Here is a 19,204-nt window from a genome sequence, read left to right on the forward strand (position 1 = left end):
AGATGGTGAAGTTTACTAAAAATAATTTGGAGACGCCTGGTGGGCCGGGTTGAAAAGTATAAGGCCCGGGGGCCTAACGTCTACCATGGAAAAGTGGACATCAAGGACACAATTTGGACATGGTCTTCTCTTGGACAATAACTTTTCATTCGAAGCCGTGTAGCCCAAGTAAGACATCGCCACATTAGACTGCCTCCACCTCAAGAATATTGCCCGTCTCCAACCTTTGTCGCTTTGCTGTTATATGTTCATATGACCTGCCACTCATGTTAACTTCGCGGTAAAAATGCTCACTTAGCTGGTACTCTGTTGACAAGTGACTGATGGCGTTGGTGACGATTTTACCCAGAATACACAGGGGGACAATATCGTCCATCCACTTGTAAATTTGCACGTCGCAAAATCATACAGCACAACATTTTATTTCCATTTTTTTTTACACCTACTTAGTCACTAAAGTCAGTCCTGTAAAGTTCTCATCTTAACTGGGGCAACCTCTAAGGCCACATAACGGTGAAGCTGCACCACTGTCTCCCATCCTCTCCTTCTCCACCGCCTAAAGACTTATTCATGCAATTTTCACCTCCAGACTGGATTACTTCAACAACATCCAATGTTTCATCTTCCCAAGTCCTCCATAAACTCCAACTGGTCCAAAACCACGCCTCCTCGGTAATCCTCCAAGAACTTTACTGGCCAACCATCCCACAGTGTGTCAAGTTGAAAATCCTTCTCCTGACCTATAAAGCCCTCCACAAACAGGCCCCATTCTTCCTCTCGGAGCTCCTCACGCCAACAACAACCACCTGCTGTCTCTTCTTTACAGAACTCTACACCGAACCTGGGGGGAACCGTGCCTTCTCCTTTCCTGTCCCTTCCCTTTGAAACTCTCTCCCCCTTTCCATCCGCTCATGTCATAACCCCACACTTTTTTTTCTATTCCTTCATTATTTCACACATTTCAAATGACTGTTTCAAACCCACCTGTTTAAAACTACTTTTAATACTGGACAAAACAACTTGTAATACCAAATTCACACTTTTACAGTTTGGTCTTTTCTTTAATATACTCAGTGTCGCGTTACTGTAACGCCGTTAGTTTCGGTGGTAACCAGTAATCTAACGCGTTATTTTTTATATTCAGTAACTCAGTTACCGTTACTACATGATGCGTTACTGCGTTATTTTACGTAATTTTTTATGTAGTATCGGCTAGAAACAGAAGATCTGAGTGTGTTTTATTGCAGCGCTGCAGTGTCGTCCTTCTGAATCTCTTGTGTCACAAGCCGAAGGCGCGCCGTGTGTGTGTGTCTGGGATGTGGGTGTGGGTGTGGGGAGGGGAGGGGAGTGCGCAATACAACGTAAACCGTTGGCCAACCAAAAAGTAACCACAGAACACTATACTGTGTAGTGTTCTGTGGTTACTTTTTGGTTGGCCAAGGGGACGTGACGACAGGCTGTCCTCACTCAGGTGCGCACGGACCTGGAGGGGGCGTGCCTTAAATCCGGCTGGAAATCGGGAGAATGGTTGTCCCGGGGAGAGGCACTGAAATTCGGGAGGGTTGGCAAGTATGAGATATTCTCACTTCTATTCTTTTGTCGAGCACAAAGAAAAGAACATTTTAGTTAAATGTAAGTTGTGTCTTGGATCAAAGATCCCGTCTACTGCCCAAAAAAACATTCAAATCTGCCTGCTTAGGCTTTGTGTATGACATGTGTGCCTTCCTTAGGTGAAGCCAGGTTTACAGCTATATTGTTATTATGCTGTTTGTTACTTATGTATGTTATGTTGCAGCTATTTAAAATAGTTTTGTTAATTTGTTCTGGCCTGAAATAAATTGGCCCTTTGAAACATATCTTTGTCTTTGTGTGTTGTATGTAGACCACATTGCTTAGCAGAGTTCAGTGATGCAAATGTAATGTCAAGTTGATCAACAGATTGTATTATTCTCCAGGACGGCGTGGCGAAGTTGGTAGAGTGGCCATGCCAGCAATCGGAGGGTTGCTGGTTACTGGGGTTTAATCCCCACCTTCTACCATCCTAGTCACATCCGTTGTGTCCTTGGGCAAGACACTTCACCCTTGCTCCTGATGGGTGCTGGTTAGCGCCTTGCATGGCAGCTCCCGCCATCAGTGTGTGAATGTGTGTGTGAATGGGTGAATGTGGAAATACTGTCAAAGCGCTTTGAGTACCTTGAAGGTAGAAAAGCGCTATACAAGTATAACCCATTTATCATTTAATAACAGTACTGAAATGAAGGCTAAAAGGGCATTAATAGGAGCTTTTTTTAAAAAAAGTAACCAAATAGTTACTTTTCACAGTAACGCATTACTTTTTGGTGTAAGTAATTGAGTTACTTTTGAAATAAAGTAACTAGTAACTGTAACTAGTTGGAGTAACTAACCCAACACTGAATATACTGTATGTGTTTTTAGGATTAAGTTTACCTTTGCTATATTAAGTGTATTGAAGCATATAAATTAATTTAATTATGTCCACTGTGAGGTGTACTCACTGTGAGGTGTTGTCAGCGGTTTTAGACAATAATGGCGGCGTATTGGCGTGGTTTTAGTGGATGGTAAATCTGCTATACAAGCTGTACTCTGACTACTCTAAAATGTATCCAAGTTTTAATGTTAGTCTTGTCCCTTGAGAAGCTATGGAAACATTTTTGCCATGTAAAGCAGTGGTCCCCAACCACCTGGCCGATTGGTACCGGGCCACACAAGAAATAAAAAAATAAATTTTATATATATATGTATATATATATATATTTAAAAAAAAAAAAAAATTAAATCAACATAAAAAACACAATATATAAATTATGTATCAATATAGATCAATACAGTCTGCAGGGATACAGTCCGTAAGCACACATGATTGTATTTCTTTATGAAAAAATAAATAAAATAAATATATATATATATATATATACCCCTTCCCCTGCGTTGTAGCTGCGTTGACCGGTCCGCAGCTACAAAAAGGTTGGGGACCACTGATGTAAAGTATATAACCGTATCTCACTTCTGTGAGGTATAGTAATAAACTTCACGTAAGTTAAAGATTTAGCAGACAGTAGTCATGAATATACTTAACAGTAGCCCTTTGCCAAGTAATCGTATGCCTGAGGATATATTTTGAGCACGTTCCTAAACTACGGGTCAAATGCGGCCAGCTAGTAAATTTGACACGCGAGACGGCACAAGTCCAGTAAACAATTTGACTGGGGCAGAGTATCCACATCATATAAAAATATCCCATGGCCTAATTACTGCCAGTTTGCTGCAAACTGGTGGAAAACAACAACCCAAAATTCAACAAACATGGTCACACAACCCACTCATTGAACTTTGCGGATATTATAAAAAAATGTCCAATCATCATAAAAAAAATCATAATGACTCACATTTAAATCCATTACAAGAGATGATGGGGAAAATGCACAACACTCGCTCCACACTTATCCATGTTTGGCGCATTTTAGGTGCTTGACATTTCTGAGTAAACAAGGTAGGAGTTGAACTTTCACATACTCTTAAAAACTAATTATCCATCCATCCATCCATTGTCTACCGCTTGTCCCTTTCGGGGTCGCGGGGGTAGCTGGAGCCTATCTCAGCTGCATAGGGGCGGAAGGCGGTGTACACCCTGGACAAGTCGCCACCTCATCGCAGATAACTAATTATGATAATTATTAATTATGTATCCATTATATTATTATAATAAGATGTATTAGGGGTTAGTATGTGTGCCTCACAATACGAAGGTCCTGGGTTCGATCCTGGGCTCGGGATCTTTCTGTGTGGAGTTTGCATGTTCTCCCCGTGACTGCGTGGGTTCCCTCCGGGTACTCCGGCTTCCTCCCACCTCCAAGACATGCACCTGGGGATAGGTTGATTGGCAACACTAAATTGGCCCTAGTGTGTGAATGTGAGTGTGAATGTTGTCTGTCTATCTGTGTTGGCCCTGCGATGAGGTGGCGACTTGTCCAGGGTGTACCCCGCCTTCCGCCCGAATGCAGCTGAGATAGGCTCCAGCACCCCCTGCGACCCACTAAGGCAGTGGTCCCCAACCACGGGGCCGCAGCCCGGTACCGATTGGTACCGGGCCGCACAAGAAATGTAAAAAAAAAAAAAAGTTTATTTTTATTTTTTTATTAAATCAACATAAAAAACACAATATATAGATTATATATCAATACAGTCTGCAGGGATACAGTCCGTAAGCACAAATGATTATATTTCTTTATGAAAAAAAGCCCCCAAAAAACACTGCTTTTAGTTTAAGATTATGCAATGAAATAAGGAAATAGATAATAGGATAAATAGATTGGATGACGCCAACGTTTCCTCTCAGCGGAGCACGACCCCCACATTGTAGAATGTGACTCTTTGAACAACAGAAACTTGGCAAACTAGGTGAACGAAGTAAGCACTTGCCTGATTCCGCCACTTCAGAAATATCGACCCCTTGTTCGTAGGTCATGAATCCCAAGACGGAGAAAATGGCAAAGCCTGCCACAATGCTGGTGGCGCTGTTCAGCAAACACAAGTAGAAACAATCTCTGGAAGGCAAAAATGTGTTTAAGCAGTGACGAAACAGAAGTGCAGCTGCTTATATTAGCTGGCAGTAGACTCAGAATCATTCAAAAACATGTCATCACTCTATGAGCCACAATTATGTACTTTATAAATAAGAAAATACAGCAGGCCCTTTGATTATCCAATAATCACACCAATAAATGCATCAGTTTCAAAGTCGAAACCTTTAAAATATTGTATACTGTTTTCATCCTTACTTGTAGCAGTTGTTATTGTAAGTATTGTAACTGCCAAGCGAGGTCAGGAAGCCGAGGCCAATGGCGTAAGAGAAGAAGATTTGAGTGCCGGCGTCCAGCCACACCTGAGGATAGCCAACACATTCTCAAGGCAATGTATATTTTTTAATTAATCAAACATGTCTGTCTGGCTTAAAGGACCTCTATTGCGTTAAAAGTGACTTTCTAATGTCCATACAGCTTGTTCTTTTGTGTGGGTGCAATCCTTCTAATTAAAATATGTAACCATAACTTTGTCGACACTTGTTTTCTCACCTGTGGATCTGATAGACGGGAGATGTCAGGGTAGAGGTAATAAATAATCCCGTTCATTGCCCCTGGCAGGGTGACTCCACGTATGAGCAATATCAGCAGCATGGCGTACGGGAAAGTTGCTGTGAAGTATGCCGCCTAGATCAAAAGGACAGATAGAAAAAATGTCTGATGATTCACCTTATTTTTTCTTAACCTCTACATGTGGTTTTTTTTCATCAGACAACGTGTCCTGATTTCCACTATTGCTTGGTGTACTCATTTTACATATTGGGAATATATCAAGCATGTAGACTGTGAAACGATTATTAGTCACTTTGAGACTCTGAAACCTAATAATCAGGTTCGCACGGTGGAACAGGGGTTAGTGCATGTGCTTCACAATACGAAGGTCCTGAGCAGTCCTGGTTTTAATCCCTTTTAATCTTTCTGTGTGGAGTTTGCATGTTCTCCCCGTGACTGCGTGGGTTCCCTCTGGGTACTCCGGCTTCCTCCCACCTCCAAAAACATGCACCTGGGGATAGGTTGATTGGCAACACTAAATGGTCCCTAGTGTGTGAATGTGAGTGTGAATGTTGTCTGTCTATCTGTGTTGGCCCTGCGATGAGGTGGCACCTTGTCCAGGGTGTAACCCACCTTCCGCCCGATTGTAGCTGAGATAGGCTCCAGCACCCCCGCAACCCCAAACGGGACAAGCGGTAGAAAATGGATGGATGGATGGATGAAATCTACTTTAGGGGTAATAAAGGACTCAGACTTGAAATTTAACAGCCACATCAGCTGCTTTGTACCATCTAAAAACCTTGCCAAAATCAAAGGAATAGTGTCCAAATCCGACATGGAAAGACTAATCCGTGCCTGTTTCTCCAGCAAGTTAAACTACTGTAATGGCATTCTCACTGGGATCTCTAAACGAGCTGTAAAGCAGCTGCAGTACATCCAGAATGCTGCTGCTCGAGTCCTGACTAGAACCACAAAATATGACCATATTAATCCAGCTCTGCTTGTTTACAAGTCTTTTCATGGTCTTGTGCCAAAGTATGTCTCTAACACGTCAGAACCATACGAACCATCTCTGTCTCTGAGAACCATACTTGCCAACCCTCCGGGAGACTCCCGATTTTCAGTGTCCCTCCCGAAAATCTCCCGGGGCAACCATTCTCCCGAATTTCTCCCGATTTTCACCCGGACAATAATATTGAGGGTGTGCCGTGATGGCACTGCCTAGTGTCCTCTACAACCTGTCGTGGCGTCCGCTTTTTCTCCATACAAACAGCGTGCCGGCCCAGTCACATGTTGTATGCTCTTCTACAGACACACGTAAGTGACTGCAAGGCATACTTGATCAACAGCCATACAAACACTACACGGTTTAGCTCCAGCCTATCTCGCCGATTGTATTGTACCATATGTCCCGACAAGAAATCTGCGTTCAAAGAACTCCGGCTTATTAGTGATTACCAGAGCCAAAAAAAAGTCTGCGGGCTATAGAGCGTTTTCTATTCGGGCTCCAGTACTATGGAATGCCCTCCCGGTAACAGTTAGAGATGCTACCTCAGTAGAAGCATTTAAGTCCCATCTTAAAACTCATTTGTATACTATAGCCTTTAAATAGACCCCCTTTTTAGACCAGTTGATCTGCCGTTTCTTTTCTTCTCTCCTCTGCTCCCCTTTCCCTTGGGAGGGGGAGTTGCACATGGATGAAGTGCTGGCTGTCCAGACTCGGGATCCCGGGTGGACCGCTAGCCTGTACATCGGTTGGGGACATCTCTGCGCTGCTGACCCGTCTCCGCTCGGGACGGTTTCCTGCTGGCCCCACTATGGACTGGACTCTCGCTGATGTGTTGGATCCACTGTGGACTGGACTTTCACAATATTATGTCAGACCCACTCGACATCCATTGCTTTCGGTCTCCCCTAGAGGGGGGGGTTACCCACATATGCGGTCCTCTCCAAGGTTTCTCATAGTCATTCACACCGACGTCCCACTGGGGTGAGTTTTTCCTTGCCCGTATGTGGGCTCTGTACCGAGGATGTCGTTGTGGCTTGTGCAGCCCTTTGAGACACTTGTGATTTAGGGCTATATAAATAAACATTGATTGATTGATTGATTGACAGGTCACACTGAGGGTAGCCGTATAAACAAGTTTAACACTGTTACAAATATGCGCCACACTGTGAACCCACACCAAACAAGAATGACAAACACATTTCGGGAGAACATCCGCACCGCAACACAACATAAACACAACAGAACAAATACCCAGAACCCCTTGCAGCCCTAACTCTTCTGGGCTACAATATAAACCCCCGCCCAACTCAACCCCGCCCCCATTTCCCGAATTCGGAGGTCTCGAGGTTGGCAAGTGTTCTGAGATCTTCAAGGATTTGTCTCCCGCTGGTGCCCGGAGTCAAGACTAAACTTAGTAAATGCTGTAATGCATTACACCGAGCAGCTGTTGAGATGTAAATAGCATGTAGCTAAAAATGTGTGTTGCTTTCGGTCTCCCCTAGAGGGGGGGGTTACCCACATATGCGGTCCTCTCCAAGGTTTCTCATAGTCATTCACCGACGTCCCACTGGGGTGAGTTTTTCCTTGCCCGTATGTGGGCTCTGTACCGAGGATGTCGTTGTGGCTTGTACAGCCCTTTGAGACACTTGTGATTTAGGGCTATATAAATAAACATTGATTGATTGATTGATATGACTGGCGAGAAAATGTCAACCTTTTAAGTATCTTCAAAGCAACCACAAAGCATACAATGTGTCGTTTGATGGAATTTGCTCATCCAGAAAAACAACTACGTGACAGTATAGTTCTGCAAAATGTCCTAGCCATCTTTAAAGGTTGACGAATTTCACTTTATTTTAGCTTCATTTAACTGTGGTTAACTTCTCTATTGAAATGTTTTCAATTGCGACAGCCTGGAACACTCTCTTTACATCATTCCCAATAGGACCGATTGTTATCAAACTGTTTTGAACTGCTTGGATGTCAACGAGTCAGTTTGACTTTGATTTGGATTTTTTGATATATTTTGACTCTACAATGTCAGCATCATCCAATCCAGCCAAGGTGGTCCAGTTCATCACATTGTGCACATTACACAGCATAAACAGTTCGCACCATGTCCCTGGGAGACCCAGAGACACTCCTAAATTTGAAATGTCTTGGCTGATAATGCTTGACTATTTCATTTATTGGAAGACATATGTATAGCCTTCAACAAGGGACATGATCAATTACGAGACATAGGATTTGTGCAATCGGTCCTAACAGATGTCAGGGGCGGACACAAATGACATCAGATCAAAGTCTGTATTGTTAATCCCTGTTTTTGGAGGACTCCCTGGAAGAGGGGCGCCGCCAAAGCCTTAACGTTGTGTTCATTTGAAAAAAAATGTGTTCATTAAGTATTGGACAGTATTAGGAGACACAGTCAGGACACTTTATTAGGTGCGTCTAATGCAGTGTTTTTCAACCTTTTTCGAGCCAACGCACATTTTTTGCGTTGAAAAAATCCAGAGGCACACCACCAGCAGAAATCATTAAAAAACGAAACTCAGTTGACAGTAAAAAGTCGTTGTCGCCACTGTTGGATATGAATTCAAACCATAACCAAGCATGCATCACTATAGCTCTTGTCTCAAAGTAGGTGTACTGTCACGACCTGTCACATCACGCCGTGACTTAAGAGTTTTTTGCTGTTTTCTTGTGTGTAGTGTTTTAGTTCTTGTCTTGCGCTCCTATTTTACTGGCCTTTTCTCTTTTTTGGTATTTTCCTGTAGCAGTTTCATGTCTTCCTTTGAGCAATATTTCCCGCATCTACTTTGTTTTAGCAATCAAGAATATTGAAAAAAAATGTATCCTTCTTTGTGGGGACATTGTTGATTGTCATGTCATGTTCGGATGTACTTTGTGGACGCCGTCTTTGCTCCACAGTAACTCTTTGCTGTCGTCCAGCATTCAGTTTTTGTTTACTTTGCAGCCAGTTCAGTTTTAGTTTCGTTCTGCATAGCCTTCCCTAAGCTTCAATGCCTTTTCTTAGGGGCACTCACCTTTTGTTTATTTTTGGTTTAAAAAAAAGCATTAGATACATTTTTACCTACACAGTGCCTCCCGCTGTTTCCAACATCTACTAAGCTATTAGCTACCGGCTGCCACCTACTGATATGGAAGAGTAGTACACGGTTACTCTGCCGAGCTCTAGACAGCACCGACACTCAACAACAACACATAATTTGCAGACTATAATTACTGTTTTGCAAAAAATATCTTTAACCCAAATAGGTGAAACTAGATAATTTCCCACGGCACACCAGACTGTATCTCACGGCACACTAGTGTGCCGTGAGATACACTAGTACAGTGGTTGAAAAACACTGGTCTAAATTAGAGCTGGGCGATATGACTAAAAAATGTATCACGATATAAGTGTTTCATATCAGTCGATATCGATAATTATTGATAAAAAACAACAACAACTATTCTAAATAAAGACCAGGAGAAAAGAGTCTGAATTTAAATACTTTTATTTTAAATATAACCTTTAACCTTTAGAACGAGGTCAGCATTATGAAAAACAGTCAAATAAATGAAAATGCTGGTCGATGTGCAAATATTGACATTAAATAAATGCTTAATCCAACAAAATGTGCAAAGTATTGTAATTAAGAAATTAGTAGTGTACACCACTGCATCCGTTATTTCTTTATAACGTTTTGAATTTTTGTCGTATGGCACTGCTGCCGAGTAATACTGTCTGCGGCAACAACAGACCACCATCAAGGCGATGGTGGTCTGTTGTTGTCGCTTCGGTGCTGTTCCACTTGCACCGGCTGATGTAGATGGTTGTGGCTGTTTGATACTGCTGTACTCCAGCGGGTGAGAGCGGCTCAGGTGGTAAAATAAGTTTGTCGTGTTCCCAGACTTGGTCGGGACGACGACCTTGCAAAGTTTGCAGACAGTATTACTCTGATTCGTATCGGATTTTAAAAAATCCAAAATACTGCCAAACTGGTGACGTGACGTTTCCTTTTTATTTACAATTTCCTCTCGTGCTGCCGCACTCATATTCCCGTTTCGTTTCACTCCTCGTCGTCAGCTAGCCGACAGCCGTTGTTGCTTTTTTTTCCTGTTAGCATTTCCCAGAATGCCTTGCGGTTCAGGCTCGGCCGTGATAGGTCGAGAGGCCAAAGCCCTTCCTCTGCCTACACCCCCCAGAATGCCGTGCGGTTCCGGCTCCGCCTTTCTTCCTATTTTTTTCTAACAGAACTAAGTGAAATTATCGAACGTTCTATCGACCCCATTTTCTATTGATATTGATCACATGTCTATCGCGATATATATTGTTATTGTTTTATCGCCCAGCCCTAGGTCTAATGAGATTTGTAATTCTGTCCTAATGTCTGCAGAGATGCAAACCTGAGAGGTTGTTTTTTTGGTCATCTTTTTAATTTCATTAGAATTGTTTATTATAGAGACACCTCGCAAAAGGACTCTGAGCAATTCTAATGAACAACATTAAGTGGATCAGTCTATAGGGACTTCGGGACTGGAATGACGCAGGTTTGCTATCAGCCAAAAAAACCCCAAATAAAAGCAGTTCTCTATGGAGCCCCTAAAGGGACATGGGAATTATTTTTTTTTTTAGACATGTATCTCTTGGCCACGAGAAACTTTTTATTAAAAAAAAAAAAAAAAATTTTTTTTTTTTTTAATAAAATTTTCTCGTGGCCACGAGAAAGCATTGGATGCGTGCTGATGGTTTGGGGTGTGTTAAAATGGCAGTTTAGGAGTTAATATGGCTGTATTTCCAATTAGGACTTTCCCCCATGTGTGTTGTGGCAAAATGTGAATGCTTGATTAGTAGGTGTGAGACAAACACTTTATCTTATCAACTACCTACTGTACTGTTTACTTGTTGAAATACCCTTTTTAGAGCAAATATCTACCCATATAATTTATATGTGTATATATAATATATAAATATATATATAAATATATATATATATATACAGTATATACACGCACACACACACATATACATGTATACTGTATAGGAAGAAACACACATACATATATACAGTATACATATACAGGTATACACACAAACACTAAATTTGACATACAAAATAACTACTATTTTTAAGAACAAGTTACAGTAATATATAATATTTATATATACACTACCGTTCAAAAGTTTGGGGTCACCCAAACAATTTTGTAGAATAGCCTTCATTTCTAAGAACAAGAATAGACTGTCGAGTTTCAGATGAAAGTTCTCTTTTTCTGGCCATTTTAGCGTTTAATTGACCCCACAAATGTCATGCTCCAGAAACTCAATCTGCTCAAAGGAAGGTCAGTTTTGTAACTTTTGTAACAAGCTAAACTGTTTTCAGATGTGTGAACATGATTGCACAAGGGTTTTCTAATCATCAATTAGCCTTCTGAGCCAATGAGCAAACACATTGTACCATTAGAACACTGGAGTGATAGTTGCTGGAAATGGGCCTCTATACACCTATGTAGATATTGCACCAAAAACTAGACATTTGCAGCTAGAATAGTAATTTCCCACATTAGCAATGTATAGTGTGTATTTCTTTAAAGTTAAGACTAGTTTAAAGTTATCTTCATTGAAAAGTACAGTGCTTTTCCTTCAAAAATAAGGACATTTCAATGTGACCCCAAACTTCTAAATGGTAGAGTATATATATACATGCTTATACATAATATATATATATATATATATATATATATATATATATATATATATATATATATATATATATATATATATATATATATATATATATATATATACACACACACATATATATAGATACACACACACACATATATATATATATATATATATATATATATATATATATATATATATATATATATATATATATATATATATATATATATATAGATACACACACATATATATATATATATATATATATATATATATATATATATATATATATATATATATATATAGATACACATACATACATATATATATATATATATATATATATATATATATATATATATAGATAGATACACATACATACATACATATATATATATATATTTATATATATATATATATATATATATATATATATATATATATATATATATATATATATATATACATATATATATATTTATATATTATATATACACATATAAATTATATGGGTAGATATTTGCTCTAAAAAGGGTATTTCAACAAGTAAACAGTACAGTAGGTTGTTGATGTTGATATATGTAATGCACATAAGGGTATTCTAGTCAGATGCGCGTGTGTAAATATGCGATGTGTAAATATCAAAATATTACATCCAATCACTTTTTGTCAGGCAGTATTACATTTAATGACAATTTTACATAAATGAATACATCCAAACACGTTGTACATATTTATTATTTGCAGGAAGAAATAACAGTTACAATTGTGTGTGTATCTTCCAAGCAAGAAAGAAGTTTGATCACATCAACATGGGACTAACTGGCACACTCCGCTTCCCTGCAGGTCCGCAAGCCACGCCCACCCCCCACAGCCACAGAAGAGGAAAACTGTCCTTTCCCGGGCATGATAAAGTCTTAAATAATGTCAAACACGTAGCGTTACAATAACCAGGAAGATAAAGTGTTTGTCTCACACCTACTAATCAAGCATTCACATTTTGCCACAACACACATGGGGGAAAGTCCTAATTGGAAATACAGCCATATTAACTCCTAAACTGCCATTTTAACACACCCCAAACCATCAGCACGCATCCAATGCTTTCTCGTGGCCACAAGAAAGTTTCTCGTGGCCACGAGAAACTTTCTCGTGGCCACGAGAAACTTTTAGTAAAAAAAAAAAAATTAAAAAAAAATTATTATTATTATTTTTTTTTTAAAAAAGTTTCTCGTGGCCACGAGATACATGTCTAAAAAAAAAAAATTCCCATGTCCCTTTAGGGGCTCCGTAGTTCTCTCATAAATAATGTTATTAATTAACGCGGCCCCCATATTTATGGCACAAGAACCCCTGCTATTATATGAAAGTAAATGTGTTATGTTTACAAAACATACTCCAGCAGGCACAAGACCTTGTTGAATTATGTCCTGACGTTGAGCAACTCAAACATAACGTTGAAACAACATGCTTTTTGACGACGTATAATCAATCTTGGGTTCTGACGTTGATTTTACCATTGAAATTCGGTCCTTTCCCAACCGAAAACTTGGATCCAACATTAGACATCAACGTTGTCTCAATTTACAAATACAACTATTTTGCAACGTTGTTTCAAAGTCAGTTTTAAAAGGACATGTTGCGTTTTGTCATTTCCCTGCCTTCTTTTTTTTGGTGTCTGTTTTTTTCTTCAGTCAATTAGTCCCCACTGAGGCACACCTGCAACAAGCCTCTACCCAGTACTATTCAAGCTCGTCACCGACAGCTGGTCCCTGCCGATTATTGCCTCCTGCACCTCCCACGTGCATGTGCCTGATTCACTTCATCCTGCCTGGTATGTTGTCTCTCCTTATTCCTGAAATTCCTCACCTCTTTGTGTTTGCTTCCTAGTAGTGATGGGTTGATGAGGCCTCATGAAGCGTTTCGACACATTGCAAAACTGTATTGATACTGTGTCGATACTGTGTCACTAAATACTGACATCTGCTGGACATTAAAAATCTCTACAGGCAACCTATGGACCGACTCAACTGACACTGATTTTATGACCTAGTACAGGGGTCACCAACCTTTTTGAAACCAAGGGCTACTTCTTGGGTACTGATTAATGCGAAGGGCTACCAGTTAGATACACACTTAAATACATTGCCAGAAGTAGCCAATTTGCTCAATTTACCTTTAACTCTGTTATTATTAATAATTAATGATATTTATCTTTGTGGAAACACTGATCATCTTAATGATTTCTCACAATAAATATATATAGAAACAGATAAATATCAATATGCAACACTTTATTTTTATATTTTCTCTAAGTGCACATTTTTCAAATTGAACATTTTCAAATGATCACTTCTAAGACAGTCTTGTGAAATCACAATATCCCATTTTAACTAGCTAGCCACTAACATTTTTTAACAAATCATGAATTACTTTGCACCATGTTTGTACAAATAATAACTCATGTAAAATACAAAAGTAAACTCTTACATTTTTAAATCATGTCACACTTTGAACTGGACACCAAATCTGTTATCTGTTTCTTTGTCAGTTAGTGGGAAGCCTGGCATTGCATGCTGTTAACTAGTGTGTTGTACTCTGGTGTGTAACTTGACACTGCAACTCTGAGTGAGTCTTGCAGATGTGCATCAGTGAGGCGTGTTCTGTGTTTGTTCTTGATGAAGTTCATGTCAGAAAAGGCTGATTCACAAAGATAACATTTTTCCTCATTGTTTGCGGAACCTTCTTAATCTTTTGGACATATTTTCACAGCAATCTGGCCTTAAGCTTAATTATGATAAATGTAAAATGTTAAGGATCGGAAATCTAAAGGGAACGTCCTTTCGAATGGAATGCAAAGTGCCTGTTTTGTGGACAGATGGACCAGTTAACATACTTGGTGTTGTTGTCCCAGAAAATCTGGAAGATCTAGGCTCAGTAAATTATGATAATCAACTAAGAAAGCTGGACAAAATTATGCAATTATGGAAAGGGAAATCCCTAACCTTGTATGGTAAAATGTCTATTGCCAACTCGTTAATTATTCCTCAATTTATTTATTTGTTTTTGTCATTACCAGCTCCATCACAAAACTTTTTTAAGATTTATGAGCGGAGGGTCTTCGATTTTGTCTGGAACGGCAAACCAGAAAAGATTAAAAGAAAGGTTTTGTACAAAGAGTATGAATATGGGGGCCTGAAACTTCTCAACCTTGAAGCTATGTGTCTGTCTTTAAAAGCATCAATTGTTCCAAAGATGTATTTAAACATTGAGTGGTACACAAATGTCCTGTTGGACAAAAAACATGTACTGTATCAAAAGAAATTGTATCCTTTTTTACAAGTGATCCCCTCCCAGAGAGTCTGCTGGGAAACATGGCGGGGTTCATAAAGGAAACAATCCACTCATAGTGGTGTTTTCAATTTTATGTGCCAGAAAAAAGAGACGATATTTTGCAGCAGTTAATATGGATGAACTCTAATATTGTAATAGATGGAAAGCCTTTCTTTTGGAAAAATATGTTTGAAAGAGGAATCATTTTTGTCAATGATATTATCAATGAGAATGGTAAAATTATGAAGTATGATGAATTTAGAGCTATGTATGGTGATGCTTGCTCAAGCTTTTCATTTTATCAACTAACTGGAGTAATTGGGAAAAGATGGAAACAAATAATTAATGATGGAACTACTAAATTATTAGTTTGTAAACCTCTAATAAGAAATTCTAGTTGGCAAAAAGGAACTAAAATAAATAGAAAAATATATAATTTTTATTCAATAAAGAAATCTTTGAAGGCTGCCTCATACAACACAAATGGAAAATGGGAGGACTTTTTTGACTGCCCGTTGCCATGGGATGCCATATTCAAACTAATCTATAAAACCACTATCGATGTGCAAAATCGTTATTTTCAAATTAAAATTCTTTATAACTTCTTACCCACAGGGAAAATGTTAAAATTATGGAATATGACAGAGTCAGATGATTGCCGATTTTGTTGTCAGGAGCCTGAATCCACCCTGCATTTGTTTTGGTATTGTCATATTGTGTCTTTGTTTTGGGTGGAATTTGAAAAAATGTGTTTAAGGATTGGTTTGTTTATGAAGCTTAATGTGGTTTCTGTTATTTTAGGAGAGTTCATTGACAATCATGATTTAGTCAATTTAATTATAGTACTCTGTAAAATGTTTATTTTTAAGGCCAAAAACAGATATTCACTTAGTATTACTTTCTTTAAAACATTTATTCAGTATTTTCTAACTTTAGAAAGTTACATGGTTGAAAACGATAATGATGCCAAAAAACATTAAAAAAAAGATGAGAAGTCCTCAAAGGCTTATTTTGAAAGTATAATTATGTTTATAGATTATATGATATCTGTTGTTGTGTTCCCTAATTTGAGTGACCTGGACATAATCTGGACTGTACATAAATGCTTATTTTGAAAATGTAATTTTGTTTATAAATTATATGCAATCTGTTGTGTTCCCTAATTTTTTTCTGTGTACATTTATGAAGGTGTGTGTTGCTGAGTCCGACTTGGACATTATCTGGACTGGGCCTGGTTTAAAAAACCCTTTAAACAAATCTAATTTCATTGACAACCTGGGGCCGTACTTATCAAGCTTCTTAGAGTGCCATTTTACACTTAAGTCCTGAGAATTTGCGAAATTTAGTCCTACTCTCAAACTTAAGAATAAAAGCTTTTTATCAACGTTCTTAAGTCTAAGAATCACTCCTACTCTCCACGATATTTAAGAGACCTTCAGAGGTGTCTTAAGTGGTTAGGAGTTGCCAGCAGGGGATGGCACTGAGGCGAGAGAGACGTGCGCGAACGTTCAGGGAACGGAACAATGTTGTTGTTTTTTTGATGATGAGCAGCTGATCAAACGGTATCGTTTAGACAGAGCGGATATTATTTTTGTCACAGATTTAATACTTTTCCATTCCTTGTTGATTTCTGCATGTGTCTGCAGTGGGCTAGTATATATAGAGCCACCCACACCAGTTTCAAATTAGTTGCCTAATTAATGAATTGGAAAGAAAATTTTATGACAGTAGCGTATGTGTGTGGCCGTGAGGTGAGTGACGTCAGTGAGTGTGTGGGCGATAGAAGAGAGGGAGCGGTAGTGTGAGTGCCGGCGGGGACTAGTTTGTTTTGTATTATTTTGCAGTTTATTGTCAAAATATACACTCCCATTGTCCACTTAAATATTTCCAAGATATTTCTTTATTCTTAGACAACGGATTCCCTTCCGTGATTGGTCATTTCTATGGACACAGAAATGACGTCACCTAAAATTCCGTTTACGGCACATAGTAATGTCGTAATTCAGCTCTGAGTGTGACACTTAAGATTCAGTCCTACACTTCGCTGAAAGTGTGAGTAAGACGCTTGATAACTAACTTTTAAGTGCAGCTTTCAGCGAATAATTTATTTACTCTTAAGTCAACTCTTAGCAGACTTCTTAGGAGTAATTCTAAGAAGCTTGATAAGTACGGCCCCTGGTCTGTTAAGGCCCTTTTTTTAAAAATAAAATAAAATAAGATAAATAAATAAAAAACATTTTCTTGGATAAAAAAGAAAGTAAAACAATATAAAAATAATTACATAAAAAATAGTAATTAATGAAAATTTTAGTGGACCAGCAGCCTATACAATCATGTGTGCTTCAGGGACTGTGTCCCTTGCAGATGTGTTGTCTATGTTGTGGGAACCAGAATATTGGAAAGAAATAACCCCTTTTGTGTGAGTGGGTGTGGATGAGTTGATGCACTGATTGAAAGTGTATCTTGTGTTTTTTCTATGTCGATTTAATTTAAAGAAAAAAAAAAAAGAAAACAATTTTTTTTTTTTTTTTTTTTTTTTAAATTTTTTTTAGAACAGGCCCGCGGGCGACTCATCTGGTCCTTACGGGCGACCTGGTGCCCGCGGGCACCGCGTTGGTGACCCCTGACCTAGTATATACAATAATATAAACCAAGTCATTGTATTTCATTTAGGATTATTTCATATCTTCATTTAAATAAAAATATATTTTTATCTTTTTTAGATACAGTCAAATAATGTGAACATGTATCGTGACTAGGATGGTAGAAGGTGGGGATTGAACCCCAGTAACCAGCAACCCTCCGATTGCTGGCACGGCCACTCTACCAACTTCGCCACGCCGTCATTCCTGTACCTTCTCTAGTAACAGTAGTGATGGGTCTTGCAACACAGATGCATCGGCGCATGCGTCGAGCTCATAGAGCGAAACCCTGTGTCGGTGCGCGTACCGCTTTTAGAAAGTCACGTGACCGATCATGAGCTGCTTTGGTCACGTGACCGATACGCAAACTGTATCGCACTGACGCCTCCTCTGTGCCCTGTGAGCAACGTTCCCTCTAAGGTGCGCGCCTGCGCAATTGCGCAGTGCTCAAGCGTCCTCCGCGCACAGCCAATATATGCCGCGCACCAAATCAAACCCATCTGAATTCTAAACAAAATAAACACATTTATTCTGTGTAATTTTGAAATGCAACTTTGAGTGACAGTGACAACAAGCGGCCCTAACGGTGTTCGTCAACAACACGCATTGCGCCGCTTCCTAATAAACACAGTTTGGCGCGCAGGCGTCAGTGCGATACAGTTCATGAGCGGTCACGTGACCAGAACAGCTCATGAGCGGTCACGTGACCAAAACAGCTCGTGTTCGGTCACGTGACTTTCTAAAAGCGATACGCGCACCGACACAGGGTATCGCTCTATGAGCTCGACGCATGCGCCGATGCATCGGTGTTGCCGGACCCATCACTACTTCTTAGCCTCCCTGAGGTATAGAGGATTTTGTGTAGGACCTTTTGTTGAGCTCAGTGCGCCCTGGCCTTTTCCCCTGCCGACCACTAAGGAACCTGCATTTGTTTGCTTATTCATGGTGTGCACTTCTGCCCCATGGCTTTTTGTTACACTTTTTGGACTCATTAAATTTTGTAATTCAACCTCGCCTCCCGTCTCTGCATCCTGGGGTCACCTCCTTGATCAAATCCTAACAGATGTATGTATAATTGACGTATCAATGTCTTGTGCCTACTGGGACAGAACATCTCATTTGACTTTACATATTTCTAGTGGGCGTGCACTCGATGGGCAAAAGTCACATTAGGTCGAAGCAAACAGGATACAGTGGAACCTTCCACGTCAAAGAAATTTAAAATTTAGCCAACATATTCTGGAAAAATATGCCCCGACAGTCAAACTAAGAACCTTGTGAGACTTTAGCTCGGTGAGCATCTAAAAGATTAAGTCCAGAAGTGTGCGTTCCTTTTTTTTTCAGGGTAGACAAAGAATAATGACAACCAGAAACTTACTGTATTAGGTCTGTGGGCTGTACAATATAAGCATTAGAATCCATCCATCCATTT

General features: G+C 39.4%; 1 protein-coding gene across 1 annotated transcript in view; it reads right to left on the reverse strand.

Moving 5' to 3' along the window:
* LOC133650920 (sodium- and chloride-dependent GABA transporter 2-like) overlaps nucleotides 1-19,204 on the reverse strand; it is a 67,629-nt gene that overhangs the window by 39,305 nt on the left and 9,120 nt on the right. Inside the window, exons 6-8 of the mRNA XM_062048693.1 lie at nucleotides 5,094-5,228; nucleotides 4,800-4,903; nucleotides 4,441-4,565 (exon numbers count right to left, since the gene is read on the reverse strand). Of these exons, the coding sequence (XP_061904677.1) occupies nucleotides 4,441-4,565; nucleotides 4,800-4,903; nucleotides 5,094-5,228 (364 nt within the window). The remainder of the gene's footprint in view (nucleotides 1-4,440; nucleotides 4,566-4,799; nucleotides 4,904-5,093; nucleotides 5,229-19,204) is intronic.

Source organism: Entelurus aequoreus, linkage group LG05, assembly GCF_033978785.1.
Source record: "Entelurus aequoreus isolate RoL-2023_Sb linkage group LG05, RoL_Eaeq_v1.1, whole genome shotgun sequence".
NCBI classification, from domain to species: domain Eukaryota; kingdom Metazoa; phylum Chordata; class Actinopteri; order Syngnathiformes; family Syngnathidae; genus Entelurus; species Entelurus aequoreus.